The sequence below is a fragment of the Psammomys obesus genome, unplaced genomic scaffold, assembly GCF_907164565.1.
Source record: "Psammomys obesus unplaced genomic scaffold, mPsaObe1.curated_primary_1811, whole genome shotgun sequence".
Taxonomy (NCBI): domain Eukaryota; kingdom Metazoa; phylum Chordata; class Mammalia; order Rodentia; family Muridae; genus Psammomys; species Psammomys obesus.
This window is the reverse complement of record NW_026596034.1, coordinates 28408875-28428819: the sequence shown is the minus strand read 5'-3', so window position 1 is coordinate 28428819 and position 19945 is coordinate 28408875. Positions and strand designations below refer to the sequence as shown.

The 19945-nt window shown below is 41.2% G+C and overlaps 1 protein-coding gene across 1 annotated transcript in view; it reads right to left on the bottom strand.

Annotated features, from left to right (window-relative positions):
* Cntnap4 (contactin associated protein family member 4) overlaps nucleotides 1–19945 on the bottom strand; it is a 255126-nt gene that overhangs the window by 82800 nt on the left and 152381 nt on the right. The window contains exon 4 of the mRNA XM_055621422.1: nucleotides 15828–15975. Coding sequence (XP_055477397.1) covers nucleotides 15828–15975 — 148 coding nt within the window. The remainder of the gene's footprint in view (nucleotides 1–15827; nucleotides 15976–19945) is intronic.

The following is a 19945-nucleotide window of genomic DNA, read 5'->3' as shown; positions in this document are numbered from 1 at the left end:
TATCAGTCTCAGGAAAGATCCTTGTGCTCATATTTTTTGGTTCTGTTGCTCTCCTTGTGGAGTTCCTGTCCTCTCCAGATTTTACTGTTTCCCACTTCTTTCCTAAGATTCCCTGCACTCTGCCCAAAGGTTGCCCATAAGTCTCAGCATCTACATTAATAGTCTGCAGGGCAGAGCTTTTCAGAGATCCTCTGTGTCAGGCTCCTGACTTATTCCCACTTTTCTCCTTCTTCTGATGTCCAGCCTCTTTGCCTTTCTGGATAGGAATTAAGCATTTTAGCAAGAGTCCTCCCTCTTAATTAGTTTCTTTAGGTGTATAGATCTTAGTAGGTTTATCCTATATTATATGTCTATATGAGTGAGTATATACCATGTGGCAGAGAAACACTTAAATAAATGCTCAACCCCATTAGCCATCAGGGAAATGCAAATCAAAACGACCCTAAGATTTCACCTTACACCCATCAGAATGGCTAAGATCAAAAACTCAAGAGACAACACATGCTTTTGGAGAAAAAGGAACCCTCCTCCACTGCTGATGGGAATGTAAACTTGTACAACCACTCTGGAAAGCAATCTGGCGCTTTCTCAGACAACTAGGAATAGTGCCTCCTCAAGATCCAGCTATACCACTCCTAGGCATATATCCAAAAGATTCGCAAGTAAACAATAAGGACATTTGCTCAACCATGTTTGTAGCAGCCTTATTTGTAATAGCCAGAAGCTGGAAACAGCCCAGATGCCCCTCAGTGGAAGGATGGATGCACAAATTGTGGTATATCTACACAATGGAATATTACTCAGCAATAAAAAAACAAGGAAATCATGAAATTTGCAGGTAAATGGTGGGATCTGGAAAAGATCATCCTGAGTGAGCTATCCCAGAAGCAGAAAGATGCACACAGTCTCCATTCTTATATTCCCCACGGCAGGTGCTCCTGAGGTATGTCAGAGCACAGACTGTGCAAGCCGCAGAGAACATGCAGGACAGCAGCATTCCTTGGCAGTCCTGTTTCAGCCTCCTTTCCAGGTTCCTGCCTTAGTTCCTGCTCCAACTCCTTCGATGATGATGATGACTGTAACGTGGAAGTACTAATGAGGTCAACCGATTTCTCCCCGAGGTGCTTTCAGTCTTTCTTTCTTTCATTTATTTTCCTGTTTTTTTTTTTTTAACAGAAAGCGTAACAAAGACATAAAACTCAAATGAAAGAAAGATCTGGAACTTCTCTGCCCTGTGTCCTCCCTCTCATAAAGAGCCTTCTGATGTCACAGGGTCCCCATGAATAAATAGTGTCATCCCCCAGTAACCACACCTTCAAAGTGCCTTTGCTGGGCAGGGTACCACAATGACCTTACATTTAGGTTTTAGAGGCTAAGATTTGTGTCACTGTGATAAAGTACTGGACAGATATAAAATATAAAAGGAGGGATTTCTTTCGGCTCTGGGTTTCAAAGGTCTCTAGCATGGCGGGGAAGACTGGATCTGTGAGGCAGAAGTGCGAGGCGGAACTCCTCACATCACAGGGAAGCAGAGAGAGCAGGCAAAACAGGGTCCTTACAAAACCTTCACAGGCCTGACTCTTGTGGCAGAGGTCTGCCATCAGGCCCCACCTCCTGAAATCTCCACAGCCCCTCATAAATTCCACCAGCAGCAGGGGATACGTGCTCAGATACAAGCCGGCAAGGGGGGGGCATCCCACATTCAAACCATAACAGTGGGGGTGGCTTTTGTTCTGTCTCACAGCAAATTACTTAACCTCGTTGTCTTGCTTCCTCATGCATGAAATGAGAGTAACAGTATATTCTCCGCAGGTTTGTTGTATGAGTGTTTATCCACAGAGTAACAAGTAATCAATGAACACTCATTGCTGCTAATGCTAACCTATTATTTATTATTAGAATATTGAGCAGGAAAAGAGGTGCTCAAAATAATTAAATACTCGGGTGGGTTTCTGATTCTTTAAAACACATAAGCACGTACATTCACAGGCACATATACATACATGTACGCACACACACACACACACACACGGGCACACACACATGCATATACATACATACACACACTCAAGACGCGTGCACACAAGATGCTCTTCAATATCAGCGTCATTGCTAGGTTATGCAGAGAGGGTGATCTGAGGCAGCTGTGGATTCTCTGGCTTTTTCTCTATCAGCTCCGGTCTGAGCTGACTCACCACAGCAGTCACTGGTGACCTGAATCCTCCGCAGTGAATGCTGCCATCTCAAATCTGCTTATTTAAAGCAAAAACTGAGGAAAGAGGAGCCTCAGAAAGACTGTAGGCCTGGACCAATTCTCCTTGTAACTTTGTACATGGTCTGCTTTATTTCTATGATGCAGAAGCGTAATCTTCCATGGAATGGAAAGCTTGCCAATAGAAAATATACAAATGTCTTTCAGGGAGCTGTGTCGGAAAGAATGTTCCTGGAATGGGCACTCCGCCCTCCTCCCTTCAGCACATCTTTATGGAGAGTTCTCCGAGAGCACAGAAGCAGATGAAGCATCGCATGAAAACAAAGCACAGTCTTTTATATTTTTCAAAGAGCTTACCATCCATGGGAAGACACACATCCCTGAGATGCGATTATTCATGCCTTTGTTCAGAGCTTTGCTTCTGGATCAGGGCAATGTCCCCAGAAAGATGCGCAAGACAGTCTGTCTACAATAGCCCCTGAGAAGGATGTCAACCGAGCTGCAGCAATGCTTCTCCTGCTTGGGCAGCAGACACTGTCTCTACCTGCACATACGTCTCGTGCAAAGCCGCCTATCATTTTGATGTATTCTCCTACAGCTGACTCTTCCTATTCCACCCCTGCATCCAGTCCTGCTCCAAAAGTTTGAATACTCTTGGATTTCAAAGGGCTGTCAATTTTCAAAGCAATATTCTCCCCCAACCCCAAGTAGATTACTAACAAAAAATTCCAGGAGGATGACTTCTTAAATTTTTTAGCCCAGCCATAATAAAACAAACTGGGCCAACAAGATGGCTCAGCATATGAAGGCTCTGCAAATCCGGATGACCTGCATTTAATCTCCATGATACACTTGCTAGGAGGAAAGAACCGACTCCTGTTGTTGATTTTTGTCTGTGAGCATGGAAGAGCACACACACACACACAAACACACACAGAGACATACATAAAGACACACATAAACACACAGAGACATACACGTAAAACACAGACACACAAACACAGAGAAACTAAATAAAATTTTAATTTATTTTAAATAAACTGAATAATTTTTTCTTGGGTACTCCATAAACATTCAACACCTAGAGCTCTGCCAGGTTGCCACTAAATCAGGTGTGGACTCCTAACTCAAGAGCTGAGAACACAGGTTCCCCCATGAGGCTTATTTAGATGACAGCATCAAGAAGATTTGATTGGAAGAACATGTAGGTTACAGAGGCCTATTTTCTGAAATCAAATAACCTCATTGCCTACTGAATTGTACCAGGGAAAATGAATATGCTTTATTTATTTATACTACCATTGGTGCTTGCAGAAAGTTGCAGAGGTAGAAAAGATTTTTCCCTGAAAGATACTTCAGGATAAATTGATTCTGCAAGTTACACTATGAATCATAACATTATTGATGAGGACAGATGACTAAAAAACTTAAAAGAGAAAGATTGGAATAGAAAATGCATGAACTGGAAAATCATTCCTCCAATAAGAGAAAATTAATTTTATTTAAAGGTCATGAAAGGATTCTTTTTGAAAAAGATAATTAAGTATTCTGTTCATTTGGGGGAGAATTACCCTCTAAAAATACAAATTGAATAAGAATTTTATCTTTGGGGCTGGAGAGATGGCTTAGCAGTTAAGAGTTCTTAGAAGAGACACTGTTTTGAATCACTGAACTCATGCCAGGCTTCCCACAACTAACTACAGGTCCAGGGGAATCTGATATCTGCCCTTTGGCCTCCAAGGGCACCTGTACTTAGCTATGCATATACTTAAATGTGCACACACACACACACACACACACACACACACACACACACACTGTCACATTAAAAGAGTTTCAACTTTAAAGATCAAAGAATCAAATTAATATAGACCTTCTATGAGCTAGAGAAAGGGCCATAGGCCAAACTATTCTTGGTTAAAAAACATGAAGTCAGCTTTTAACAGCCATCATACTGTTTCTTTATATGAGAATTATTACCCATGAATTACTAAACTAAGAAATATAAATCAAATGGAATCACTGTTAAACTATTATACAGTGAGATATTCAAGCAGCAGGGTGATGGATAGGCACTTGAGACCTGCATTACTGAGTCAGGCTGGAGACCAAGCACTCAAGAAATCAACAGGAAATGGGTTATACTATTTTTGCATAGAAGCATAAAGGAACCTAGGATGATTTAAGGGATCTCCTACATTTAAAACAACTCAAATGAATACCATAAAACGGAAGGAGGAACAGAAGCAAGCTCTACGCGGAACCACAAAGAAGAGCGACTCTACTGTCATGGCTCTAAATAGATGGAGGTAAAGTCAGCAACAGGCTGAGGTGCTGAACATGACTCCTGCACTTACATATCCATCTAAACTAACTTTCTGGGTAATGAAACCAGTAGAATCTTCTCTGCCCAGGCCATTTCAATGAGTCATGGGAAGATACAGGTTGTATTTCAGTCTCTGATTTTATTGGTAACCTCTATAGTGCTGGCAAAGTCACCTAAATGCTTCTTTCCATATTTGGAAGCTAAAGAGATTAAAGCTCATGTTTCATATTACCAAAGGTACTGTGGAGATCAAATGGAAGAACCACAGCATCTCAACATTGATGACAGTAATGCTATTTTGATAAGAATATCTACAATCAGTTATTCACCTAGAAGATGTCTCTATCTTTTAATCAACTGTTACATTTTGAATGTGATGAATGTGTGCTTTATGTATCAATTCATTATTTAGTTTATATGAAAATATCTTAAAAATTACATTTAATGATGTGTATGTGCTGTGTTATGTTTATGCACATGGCCAGAGAGGGCATCAGATGCCCTGGAACTGAAGGCAGAGGTGACCATGTTCCTCCTGGTAAAGGTTCAGGAAATAGAACTTGGGCCTCTGAGGAAGTTGCACATACTCGTAAACAAGGAGTCATCTTTCTAGAAGCTATATAGAAATAGTTTTCATTCATCTATTTATCAATCGTTATTATACCTGGACTATATTACATGCTACCATGGAAGCCCCTATTTCTTTTTTTTTTTTTTTTTTTCATGGAACCTTTTTTTTTCCAACTCTTTACTGGCTCTATGTGAATTTCACATCATGCACCCCAATCCCATTCATCTCCCCATCCCTTGCAACCTCCCCCAAAAAGAAAATTAAAAATAAAAATAAATTTAAAAATTAAAAAAAAATCCATTTCATTGTAGAAGCTGTAGTGTGTCACGGTGTGTCACACAGAACACCCTTTTGACAACACATTTTTACATTCATTGAATTGAGTCATTTGTCTGTTTCAAGTCCCCTGGCACTATCAATGCTGGAACATCACTGGGATTCCTCTCAGATATCCTGTTATTGCCCTGTGTCATGAAGATCCTGCAGCTTTGCATCTGCAGGAGCCTTTCATATGCTTGGGCCAGTTCATAGATGGGGTAGATTGTAGTGCAAGTTTTTTTTTTTTAAATATTAGTTACAGTTCATTAACTTTGTATCCCTGCTGTATCCCACTCCCTCTTTCCCTCCCAATCCCACCCTCCTACCCTCATCTTCTCCCTGCCCCTTTCCAAGTCCACTGATAAGGGAGAACCTCCTCCCTTTACATCTGATACTGGTTTATCAGGTATCTTCAGGACTGGTTGCAGAGTCCTCCTCTGTGGCCTAGCAAGGCTGCTCCTCCCTGGGGGTGGGGGGGGTCAAAGAGCCCGCCATCGAGATCGAGTTCATGTCAGAAACAGTCCCTGTTCCCCTTATTAGGGTACCCACTTGGATATTGAGCTACCAAAGGCTAGATAAATATACTGAAATCTATCCACCTAAAGAAGATAAACAAGAAAGAAGACCCAGGGTACGATGATCAATCCTCACTCAGAAAGACAAAGGGGATGGACATTGGATGTAGGAGCAAACGAGTAACAGGACAGGAGCCTACCACATAGGGCCTCTGAAAGACTCTACCTAGCAGTGTATCAAAACAGATATTAAGACTCCTAACCAAACCTCCAGCAGAATGCAGAAAATAAAAAAGGGGGGGGGGAGTTAATATGACCTGGAGAGGACAGGAGTTCCACAAGAACCAAATATATCTGGGCACAGGTGTCTCTTATGAGACTGTTTCTCCAAATAAGGACCATGTACGGATGCAACCTAGAGCCCCTGCTCAGATGTAGCCCTTGGTAGCTCAGTATCCAAGTGGAAGCTTCTATTTCAACAGTGATTACATCCTGTCTTCAAGAGTCTTTCAATCCAAAGTAAAAGACAGTACTATATTTCCTGAGCCCAGAAGCACTTTCAAATTGTAAATGATAATATGAAAGAAAAACACAGAATTACAGAAAGGGTTGGAGTAGATGTATTTAAACTAGATAGGCAACCAGGTACATCTCTGGTGGTCTGATATTTATGCTGAATAGGTGAACAGGTATATAATTGGAGGTCAGGCAAGAAAATGAATGCTAGTGAATGGGTGCCATTGGGAAGATGGAAAAGACTGAAGGGATGACAATGAAGAAGAAAATGGAAATAGCCCACAGGAAGTGTCATTTCAAGCAGGTCAACATGACCATGGGAAGGAAGACCTGCTTCTGGGTTTCAGTAATTTGGTTTTATACTTCCTCCTAGAAATTAACCATTAATCCTCAAGTATGGCTGTCACTTTTCAACCAGTGTCACTATGGTCTTCCAGTTGTTAAACAGTTCCTCTAACTGGCATGATTTGAACTTCAAAAATGGCCTTCCCAACACTACATAGATGCTATGAGTCTCTAGAACTGCATACTCTGCCGGTCCTGCTTTCTCCTGGGTATCTCATCTTAGGTACCTGGTGTTTAAGAATCAGCCAAGCAGGAGTCATGGGAACTGGAGATCTCCATTGATGACCTCCTTTTAGATGTTCCCTTCTCATCTGGCCTCTCTGGAGACCTGGAACTCTGACCTCTGTATTCTAAGTGTGAAATGACTGGGAAACTTTCTGCTTGTCCTTAGAAAACTGCCAGCTGAATATGATCTCTGGAATGTACTTCTTGGCTTTATAGAATCCAAAGCTTTCAAGTTTCTACCTGCTTTGAAATGAATTTCAGAGCTCTGAGTCTGTTTATAAAAATATATATCTAGTATGTTTACTTGCTATGGGTGGCAAGGGAACCCAATAAAAGTTTTTCTGACTTAACATCCAAAAAGGAAGTTGTTTATCTTTTTCTGAACATTTGTAGTTACCATAATCCATTCATTTATTCAAGGTTGCCAATAGGTCTATTTTTGAATCTATCATTTCTTTTTATTATTTTCTAGTTAAAAGGAAATTTTAAAAAATTCTCTTTCTGTTGTATTTGATAATCTCACATTCTGGAGATTATGGAAACATAGCTTTCACTTTTATATAGTTTTCAAAATAAGAAACTGGAACCTTAATGTCTCTTACATATGAATAATGGGGATGTTAAAATTATCATCATGGGGCCAGTGAGATGTCACAGTGGGTAAAGAGCTGGCTGCCAAGCCTCATGACCTGAATTTAATCAATGGGACCCACATGGTGAAAACACACAAACACACACAGAGTAGTATTAATATTAAAAAAAAAAGCAGGGGCTAGAGAGATGGCTTAGCAATTTAAAAAATGCACTCTTTCTAAAGTTCTGACTTTGGTTCCCACATCCATACCAAGTAACAACCAACTACCTGTAATTCCAGATGAGGGATCCAACTCCTTCATCTGGCCTCCACAGGCACTGCGCTCAATGTGCACATGGAAACACACACATGTAATTTTTGAAATCAAAATACAACCTAACAAACATTATCATGAATCTCTCCGTTTGAAGTTTTATAGATACTTTCTATTGATGCAAAATGTTTCTATTGGGGATGGCATGAGCCTTTTCAATTACATCTGAATTCTGTGTATGTAGTTCTAAAAATTATCATAGTTTTCTTCTTTTTTCACTTCCTAGCATTATAATGCTAACTGTGTGACAAAATTAATAGAAAAGGACTTGCAAAGGAAAAATATCAAGGCTATATAAAAGCCTTACAAGAAAATTGAGATAATTTGTCCACTGGATTTGGGGCTAATGAGAAGCTATCTTCCTTTCAAACTAAACACAAAAGAGGATGCTTGAACTATCTCTTCTGGAATGAACAGTTAGATGGGAGCTGTGTCTAAGTTACCTGGTCAACCTTTCAGCAGTTATCATGAGAAACATCTCAATAAATATGCATTTAATGCAATCATAACTTTCTTTTTCATAATTGAACTGCTTTTAATTTTCTGTCCTAGCTAGACACATGGTTGAAGAGATCATAATCCTTAAAACAGAAAATTACCACTTTGCTTTGAGTATCATGGTGGTTTGTCTAAAAATGCCCCCCATTGGCCCATATATTTGAATAGTTAGTTCAGGGAGTTGCATCATTTAAGAAGGATTAGGAGGTGTGGCCTTGTTGGAGGAAGTGTGTCACTTAGGGTGGGCTTTGACATTTCAAAAGCCCACACTAGGCCCAGTGTGCCCTCTGTTTGAGGATCAAGATATAGCTCTCAGCTACTGTTCCAGCACCATTTGTCTTGCATGGAACCATCCTGCCCCTGCCATGATGGTAATGGACTAATCCTCTGAAACTGTAAGCAAGTTCACAGTTAAACTTGTTCTTTTATAAAAGTTGCCCTGGTCATGGTATCTCTTCACAGCATTAGGACAGTGACTGACAAGTATTATTTTCACCTCGGCAAATATCTGCTCTGTCTATTATACTGTCTATGTTTTCTAAGCTGAAGTGCACTGATGACATTGTTATTTTCTGGATTTTACATGTCCTCTGAAGGCCTAGGTAGTCAAGGCTTGCCTCTTGCTATTAGAAATGGTGGAAATATTATGAAATACAGTCTAATAGCCAGTCTTTCTGCATGCCTCAAAAGGCACTGTGGACCCTCGGTCTCTTCCTTTCCTTTCTTTTATTCATCCCCTAACTATGAGATGAACAGTTTTACCATATGCTGTTGCAACAAAGCACCCAGGCCTCAAATCAACAAGCTGATAGATCATGAAAAGAGGCAGAGGAAGCCCTTCCTTTTCTTAAGCTGATGGTCTCGTGTCTATTAGAATAACAGAAAGCTACTGCACAGTGTATAACTTCAGTTTTCAGTGTTCGGGGCATTGTTAAATGTGCATTTCTATTTTTTAAGTTAGCACAAGCTTCGTAATGATTGACTTATGTTCCTTTCAATGAATAAAAGCCATAATTTCCCCCTAAGTAGTCAATATTTAAGCAATTAAACACCATAGTTCAGTACTTGTCTACACTTGTTCTCATTAAGACTTCTCATTTACTTCTCCCCGTGCCCTATTCCTGATTGTGAGAGGTTGGGCATGCTGCTTGGATGATGGGGAAAGCCTACCCGAGGCTCATCAAAATGCTTCCATTCACTCATCCATTTACACAGAAGATTGGTGGCAGAAAGAAGAAACTGTTGTGCACCAGCACAATGAGGACACACTGTGTCGAAGAAAGACTGTTTTGTGGCAGCTGAAAACATCTCTAGGTCTAGGAAGTCGGTATTGGGGAAGCTGAGAGAAACCATTCCTTGCTGAGGGGAGAGAATGGTTAAGGTAATTATCTAGGTGGAGGAATGAAGGCAGGGTATGGAGCAACAGCTTCAGACATCATGCAAAGCCCCTAGGGCTACAGAAAAATCGTGCAGTTATGACATGGCACAGCAACAGAAATTTGTTCAATGTGGCTAAATAGTTGGATATTGTATTCTGTTGCAGAGCAATAATAAAAGACAATGGGATACAAAGTAAGGATGCTTCTTTCAAGATTCCAGACAAGGAATTTTAAGTGAATACGAATGGCAATTTGCCCAAGCAAACCATTCAAAATTATGAACACTACCTCCCTTGGCTTACTGTCCACTCCCTAAGGCCTGCCAGATACATTCACTTTCACCCAGTTACTTCCCCACCCCCGATTTCATATGCATCCCTGTGCTTGTCTTTGGAATTCACAGCATCGCCTCATCTAATCATCAAAGGCTTTATACTCTGTTCCTTCCTGTCTTCCATCACTCATGTCCTTCCATCCATCTCTTCTCTGGATCTATAAATGTGTTCACAACTGCAGGGGCCAACATATCTAAAATTTATGCTTTCCCTTTGATGCCATAAAATTTAGCTTCTGCTTCACTCATTACTCAGGAGACAACTTCAGGTTTGCTGACATTAAAGAGGAGCAGGCTCTTTGATTCGAATTTTCCACACACCTGGCATCTCGTCATAATCAGTTGTTGCTCTAACTTGTTGGAGCAGAGGCCAATAAAATTACTTGTGAGTCTCACAATAGCCATTTTCCCTGAGATGGTCACAGGACAGCTTGAGTCTATAACTTTACGAGGCACATGTATCAGACGCAGTGAAAAGAAGCTGGTATAAAACTGTGAAGAAAGAGCTCATTGGGCAAAGGTGCTTGTTGCCAAGCCTGACAACCTGAATTTGAGCCTTAGAATCTACAAGGAAGAGAGAACTGACTGCTGAACATTACACACTCACCTTCATGTGTTCACCATAGCGGATGCGCGTGTGCACGCGTGCACACACACTAAATATGATAAAATATATTAATTATAAAAATAAATAAGTATATTAAGTGTATGAAGAGCCTACTCTAGTTATAGAAAAGCATTCCCATTTTTCAAGATACAAGTAGTTGTTGAAACTTAGCACTTCATTATTTTTTTAGCAGTGACACAGGAAGGCACTTTAGGATTTACTAAGAAATGAATTTATGTATATTTCAGTTCTGTATTGCCAACCTAAAGGCTTGAAGTTGGTTCCATGTTTTGTGGGCTCTTGAACTCAGTGAGTCAACAACAGGATTAATTATCCCTCTGTCCTCTTCCCCAGCCTATTCATCCTCCTGTGCCCTATCCCACTAAATGATACTACTGTCTCTGTTTTCCAGATGCAATGACTCAATGTCCTCTCACACCGTGAGCAAGCTCTGATGCTTCGGTATCCTCAGAGAACTCTTGGCACTGACCTGCTCCCCTTTCATGGATTGCTGCTCCAGTATGGTAAACCAGTTGTCTTACACAGATGACATCAAAAGTCTCCAATTCTGCTTCTATCTATTTATTTAACCCTCTAATCTGTAACCTCCATTTCAGTCTGAGTGACCGTTCACAGAATGCAAACTGATCCTCTACCCTAAGGAATGATGCCCCCCCAAACAGGGCTGGCACCTTCCATGTCAGCTGACTTAATGAAAACAGTCTCACCTCAGACAGGCTCACAGGCCAACCCAGTATAGACAATCTCTTCAGTGACACTCTCTTCCCAGGCTCTTCTACATTATATCAAGTTGACTAATTATTCTGTGATCCATCAACTCTCTTTCTGTATTTGACTGAATGAAGTTTTCTATCTGCAATCCCCTGCAAGCTTCCTATGTGAAAATACATCTTGATTTCAAAATGTACTGTTATCAGCTTCTTTTATGAACCTAAATCTTTGTCCCTCACATCTATATGATGCAGCATTTCACAAGCTATGTTACTTTGCATTTGATGAGTACAGTGTATTTTAACTTTGCACTGCCTATTTCTGTATATGGCCAATATATAGTAAAGTTCTCCCTTAGAAAATGTCAGTACATAGTTATTTGTGAATAAATACAAGAGCGAGGTACTTGTGAATAGCACTAACTTTGGAAAGTGATGCCATTCATTTTAGATCTTCAGTCTAAGATGTGTTGTATGATCTTGGACAAAGTTCCTAATTTTTCAATGGTTACTTTTCTTCCATGTCAGTTGTAAGGAGCTTTGATGTGCATTGCTTTTGAATGAATGGCACAGACAAAGCCTGCCTACAAACTATTGTTAGGTGGGTGCATATGGGAAAAAACAATCAGAAGGGGCCTGCTTCTCTGGGTATGGATGGGCACTCCATGGCTGTGATCTAGGAAGGTGACCTTGCCCTCACCCCAAATACTACTGTTTCCTGTTTATAGATGATTCAAAAGATGCCCTTATATGCTTAGAGAAGATTCATCCTGATCTTTTCTACACTACTTTAAGGGGTTGCAAAAAAACCAAAAAAAACAAAACAAAACAAAACATAGAACTGTGAGCTTATGCTAAAAAATATTCAGACCTCTTCATTCATAAACAGCGAAAGCTAATGGTTCCAGCTATTTCTATGCCCAGTGACTGAAAGCAAGTCTATGGCTCATTAGGTAGAAATTCTGAATGTCTCCTTTTATTTCTGCATAAAACAGTGATATTCATGTACCTACTCCTCTGTGCTATTCAAACTAAATGAGAAAAGACCCACAAATAATTCCTTTTGGCTCATAATAGCTGTTGAATACTTGTTGGCCTTATGGTATCGTGTGTAATCAATTAATACTCATGCAAGGATGATGGCATAAGTAGTTGGAAACTATGACTATGAGGACTATTCAATATAAGGATTAAAGTCAGTATGATCTAGCCCATTCCTCCAAGTTGCTTACCTCCAAGCCAATTTGAAGCTGTTTTCTGGCTCTCTGTGAGAATATCTTTCCATTAAACTTATTACTTTGTCTCTCTTAATAATTTAAAACTACACATCTATCATTTTACATCAGCTCCTGTCATAACATTTTACTCTATGTATTTGAGTTTCAAATCTACTACTGCTTAAGTCATGGGTCAGTGAGAAAGGGAGAGTGATTGGCAGGTAGAGAATATGCTTATCCTCAAAACAGTAAATGGAATCACACAAAAAATGAATGTTCCAAAAAGTTATAGGCTTAGGATATTGGGGAGATACTTAGGTCATCACATGGTATCAGAGAAAGCGCAAAGAAACCTTAACCTCAGCAGGCACTACCCTGTGGGTATTATAAATCATAATTAGGTTTCAGCAAAACAGCATAGAATTTACAGTCAAAATTCAAAAGCTGCCCAGTAGTAAAAATGGGCAGATTGTTTCATTTTCCCAAGACTCAGTTTACCCTGGGAAACATAAGAATTAAATTAGAGTGTGTCTAAAAGTGATCTATGTCACAGTGTATCCACAGCCAATATCAGCTCTTACCCTGCTGTGATAAATGTTTTATAGAATGAGTGCTCCATGGAGAATACAACTGTCAATACAAAGCAGTCTGTTATTTGTGCTGTTCATTGTCCACCATGCATGCGTGACTTCGGCTAACCTCCAGGATCTAAAGACATAGGCTGGAGATATAGACCCCATGGTAGAGCACTTCTCTAGCACATAGCAGGTGCTAGAGTCAATCCCCAGAAATTCAATGACAATAATATCTAATATTATTGCTACTAATAGTAATAATAATAATAATAATAATAATAACATGTTAGTTATAAAGAGTCTTTCTGTCCGAGTTCTAGCTTTCAGAACTTGATTAGGGTAGTCTATCTTTTAAAGGGTGATTTGTTTCCAGGTCTGAAAATTTTGAAATGAGAAACACACATACCCAGAGCAGCTAAGCTGCACTCTGGATGCCAAGAAAGCCAGCAGTCCAGCTGGGCAGATGGTGAGAAGGAAGCTACCCTGGAACTCATCTCTGCGATCCAGCAGCTGGAGGGAGCAGGAGCACAAGTCCTGGGCTCCGGGAGACTTGGCTGTAAGCCCAGCTCTGCCATTTCCTGTCTGTGCAGCCTGAGCAACTCAACCATCCCAAGATTTGGTTCTCTTTTGTGAAATGGAAAATGGAAGAGTTATCTTGTCTTCGTTACCTGGATTCCTTTGAGACATCATACACGTCTTTGTACAATGTCCATAAGAAGCACTCAAGGAAGTGGATAACTCAGTTCAGATTTCCACCACCTACACAAAAAGCCAGCCACAGTGGTACATGCCTGTTTTCCCAACATTGGAAAGACAGACATGGAAGGATCCCTGTGGGCCTCCTGGAAAGACAGTCTAGTGGAATCAGTGAATTCCAGGTTCAATGAAAGACGAGCCTCAAAAACAGCAATTGAGGAAGACCCTTGATACCAACCTCTGTTCTCCACACATAAGGGTACAGGCACCCACATATACATAAGCATGCACAAAACACATACACATGTAACACATACACAAGAACAGCACAGTGCACATGGTAAGCTCTCAGGCACATTTTTCTATTTTTAGAATTCGGAATATCAGTGCTATTAATATTGGCATTGGTTCAGTTGCTAATTGAATTACTATTATATAAAAGATCATCATAATTGTTCAAGGAGCCTAAAGGGGGAAAATGTTGATTGATGATGGCATTGGGTACCAGGAACATCATTAAAATATGCCGGGTGCTCCAAGCTGTCTATGCAATAGACAAGCATGTCTTGGCCAGACATGGTGGTTGAAACTTTATCAGTGGTCTGGAGAGATGGCCTACTAATTAAGAACACAAAAATGCCCTTCCAGAGGACCCTAGTTCCGTTCCCAGAACCCACATTCATCACTCCACAACTACCTGTAACTCAAGCACCAAGGGATCTGATGCCCTCTTCTGACTTCCATGGGCATCTGCACATCTGCACACATGTGCAAATACCCACACATAGACCCACAATTAAAATTTTAAAAGTCTTTAAAGACTTCTTCAAGTCACCCGACATCTTTATAACATTTGTTTTTTCTCTTCCGTTCATATCAGGAAGCATAACCCAGCCAGGATAATCTCCTGAAGCCAGAGAATACGTGTGAAATAAGGGAGCTTTAATGGCTAAAAAGTAAGTAACTTTTCACTAGAGGGATTACGATGTAGTTAAACTGAATAGTCCTGAGCTTTAATGATGGAGTTCCCTGAGTGTTAACATCAGACACTGGGTCATAGCTTGAATCTCCCCAAACCTCAGGCTGTTTGTCTGATTACTGTTGATCGTGTTCATCAAATTACCCTCTCTAACAACAGAGCCCCCCACAGGATAGTGTGGCTTGAGGTGGACTATCGATAACTCTTAGGTCCCTTCTCCACAAAGAAAAACAAAAAGAAAACATGTAATAAAAGGGGATGACTAAGTGAAATCTGTGGTTTCTGCCTGTTTTTTTTTTTTTTTTTTATGTGAAGACATTTCAAACATATTTTATATTCTGGCCAAGGTCTTCGCTGTTTCTTTTAATTTATGCTGAGGGCATGGCACATTTAAAAATGAATTCCTTTGGCACATTATTTTTAGGATAGAGAGAAAAATACTTGGCTTACATAACAGCTGGCTGGTCATACTAAATGGACTGTTGTCTCTTTTCTAAAAGTCAGGGTACCAACATAAGGCTTCAAGTATAACCCACTAGGAGAGATGCAATATTCAAATACTCACACCTACTTAATAATGGTAGTGCTGCATCGTCACACACACATACACACACACACACACACACACACACACACACACAGGATGAGGTTGGGGAGAAACAAAGCATACATGCTTCTTCCCTGAATTCAAATGTAAAAGTTGAGTGTTCCAGTAAATATTAACACACGTGGTCACAAGAGCGGCCTTCAGCAAAATCGTTCCTGTCTGATGTCTTTCTTCATACCTACAAAGCTTATTTCAGTGTGCAGTTTGGCTTTCCAAGGAGTCTCCTTTGATTATCTACTGCAGTGTGTTGGGTAAACAAAACACTTACGGTATGCACACCCGAACACCTCAATTCGCATTCCAATTCTGCCCTTGGGGTTCCATTCTAGAGGGATGAAGCGCAGAAACCTGGCTTTGATTGAAGGCTGGAGTCTAGAATACACAACGCTGTCTGCGTTTGCATTTCCAGAAAAGCCCTGGAAGAAAAGGGAAAGAAGGAGCTCACAGTATCTGCAGACTGTCAGTGCAAAGCTAGCCTTTCCTTTTCTCCCTGTGGAAAGTGCCACTTGCTTTAAGGAAATCAGATGAACAGTTTGTCGCTCCATCCACAGTCCGTGCCTGGTACCTACCCTCCTTTGTATTAAGAGGAGCTTTAAATTGCATCACACCCATTAAACCAGCTCTCAGCCAAGATGCCCTCAATAAAAATTGCTTCTGCAAAACACAGATTAAATGTGAAAGCGTGCGTGCCGGTGGCTGCCAGCACTGCGGACAGCATGAGAAGCCGAGAAAATAATCTCTCAGTATTGAGAAACTATTACCTGATTCAGCAAAGAAATTGCTCACCTGTTTCAGCGATTGCGCTTTCTCAGCTCCCTCATTAGCATAAACAAAAGCCTCACCCAAGTAGGAACCACACTCTGTTATAACAGTCACTAAGCTTCCTCAGCACACTGCCTCCTACATGTCCAGAGCTGTAGAGGGAAACTGGAAGCAGTAGGAACTTGGAAAGACCTGTGATTAGAGTTACAGAGGCTGGCCCTGGAAAACGAGAGAGACCTTTGGGATAATGCTAAGCCAGCACAGTCAAATTGCAGATGAGGAAATTAAAGGTCAGAAAGGTGCAAAAAAAAAAAAAAAAATCTGTGGTGTCTGCAAAACCATTACACTGAGTAAGCCTGCACTGGTTCCTTCCAAAGTATTAGGACACATTAGCTGGTGTATAGCTTGCTTGTCTGCAAACTTCTACAGAACTCAATACCCTAGCCACTTAAAACAGTTTAAGAGATTTACTTACTTCTATTTTCTGTGTCTGAGTATCTGCATGTATGTATGCAAACCATGTATATGTCTGGTGCCTGGGCAGGGCAGGAGAGGGCACCAGACCCTCTGAAACTGGAATTAGCATTGTGAGACTCCCTATGGATGCTGGGAACCATGGATGGGATGTCTACAAGAGCAGCAAAGGCTCTGAAGCACCGAGTTGCACCCCTAGGCCAGAGCCATTCCATCTTCTCTAGCATGGGACTCCACATATGAAGACATCAGCATGAAACAACGATGCCTCCCGTCATTTATATTTCAGCTTTATTTCTCCTCTGCCTGTCTGCTCCAGTTCTTCTTCCTGTTTCTTCCTCTTATTTTTTTTTTTAACACTGTCACAATTTGTGCATGAAGGAACGACATAGGAATGATGCTATTTCATACCCAGGCTCATGATGGTAGGTAGGCCTCCTTAGTTAAGCAATAAGGGTGCAGCTAGGAACACTAAGATTCAGGCAGCAGGTTCCAGTATGACTGGTTGGTACTAGTATTTACCAGAATAATATCTGATACATTATTAAAGAAAGTACTGCATGTTTCAAAATCAACTTACAATGATTCCCTTAGCAATCAGTTTACTTCCTCCTGCTTCATCAGTAGCCCGCTCACCCAGTTTTCAGGCTGGCAATGCCACAAGCATTTCCACAGATGTACACTTCTACCTGCAAATCAAATCCTGCAAATCAAATCTGAAAGGTGGCGCCTGAGCTGCTTCATCCTCAGCGACTACTTGACTATAGTTGGAATCAGCAAAGAAACAAACCTTAGGGTGCTTCTAAGCGAGGGTTTCCAAAAATTAGGACTGACCCTGAATGCGGGTGGTACCTCAGATGGTTTGTGATCCTTGAGTGAATAAAAACAGGAAAATGGAGAGAGCAAAGCTGAGCATCAGCTGGCAGCGCTGGTCACTCTCTGCTTCCTGACCAAGGCTCCAGCCGCCATGGCTTCCACTCCACGGTGGACTTACTGTCACACCATAAACCAAAACGAACCTCTTCCCCTCTCTTACGTCTTAAGGAAAATATGGTCCCAACAGTCAGGAAAGCAACTGATGCAGCGTGCCTTACCACAGTCTACTGTGGCCGCCCAATTCCACAAAGCACGCAGTCGTCAGAACCGTCATCGAAGCCTGCTCTTGGCCCTTTCGTTCTTCTGCTCCCTGCCTCCGTTCATACCCACACTCTCAATGTCCCCCCCCTTGATCAGCCACTAAGATTTGGACAGGAGGGGTATAATATCCCATCCCACAGTATTCAGACAAAACCCAAACTCCCCACCCGTGGTAACAACCACACCTGGGGTGTCGTCCCAATGAATCGTCTTGAAAAGGCCCCACCTAGCCCTTGTTAAGGCCCTTTACACATCAGGCAACTGTGTTTGGCTGCTTCCTGCTCCAATGTCAAGTCTTGTCTATCCAAACCTCCTCCACCGGAGACACACTTGCTCTTGATTCCAGCTTCTAAGGTAGTGTTTGTGGCCCTCCACATCAGATCTTCCTGTTTTACGTTTGTCAGGATGAAGGGTCTTCTCCTGTTTATTATTTTTTCAGGCTTATTTATCTTACCCTAGCAGGAGTGCTCCACTAAAGCACAGACCTTAGCCAGCCTCCAGCTACGACAGTGAAATCCCTTTTTGGCTCAAGGTGTCTCTCAGCAAGACTCATTTATGTTAGAGGAAAACGAGGCTTAAAAGAAAAAAAATTAAACAAAGTTCAGCCGGCTTCTCAGTAACCGGGCCAGCAGCGCCCTTTGCTGTGTCTCTTATGGCATGGAATGATCCAGCGTGTGTCTTCCTTCACTTGTCACTGTCCTCGATGACTATGGCTGCTCTTCAGAGCACCTGCCTGGGCTGCTGCCTTTTCCCCAGAACAAAAGTACAACCCTGTTTAACCTCACAGATCCATGAAGTCTGGCCGTCAAGCCCTTTCAGGAAGTTCCACCCTGTTTCCTACTTCACTGGTCAAAATGTTTTACTAAAGATTGCTTAAGAAAGATTACCATACTAGCAGAACCCCCACGACTGCCTCAGCTCTGCACCACAGTGGTTTCCATCTCTGTGGAGATCCTGAGCACCTGGCTGAACACTGGATGAGCATGTGGCCTAATCTTTCTTTTAGGATGGTCGAGGCAAGGCACAATTTCCCAACTTGAACTATGTGTTAAAACTTTCAGTGCACACAGATCTTGGCACTGGGGTGTGTGTGTGTGTGTGTGTGTGTGTGTGTGTGTGTGTGTGTGTGTGAATGGGCATGCACATGCATGTGAGCACATGTATATGCATCTATTGTGATGATCCCAGGCACTGGTATGAACACATCCATATGTATGTGTCGTGAAGACCCTAAGCACTGGTATGTGTATGCATGCCTGTGTATTCATGTGTTATGCCAACCCTAGGCACACAAACATACACACTGGTGTGCACACACACACGTGTGTGCATGCATCTTAACCAGCTCTCCACATGAAGCTAGTGTGAAACCATGGCTGAGCTCCTGCTCTCCAGTGACTGGACTCTAAAGTGACGCTGTCTGTCAGCTCATCCCATACTTTGTTGGTATTTCCTGGGTGCCAATGGCAAGCTAATGTGATCTGTAATCATAATCTCTTGCCAAGTGAACAAGTGGATGATTAATTAGATGACCTTATAGAAGAAATCACATTTTTCCCAAAATTAACACAACGTCACACATTTTGATAAATGCACCACAAGAGTATCTCAGCTTAAGGGGCTGGGAGAAAAAGATTCTCACACTGACACTGATAACAGATGGGTAAATGGCATGGGGATCCAGCAACGTTTGGCTTCTTTACCTGGTTGACTTAGAGGTTATTTAAATTTTTAAACATAAAGTGCAAATATAGTATGTATGACTTGCATAAATAATACAAATATCTTCTCTGGCACAGTAAAAACTTTAGGAGTTTTTGCTTACAAAATTGTGAGACTGAAGATAGTGGAACATGGGATTTTAAAATAAGCTGGCATGCTTTTTATAGTAATTATTTTTTTTAAAAAAAATTAGGACAGTGCTATAGGAAGTGCAGGCAGAAGCATCACTGAGGAACACTTAGGGACCTTAAAAATTCTTTCCACTGCAAAGTCATTTGGAAAAATATAACA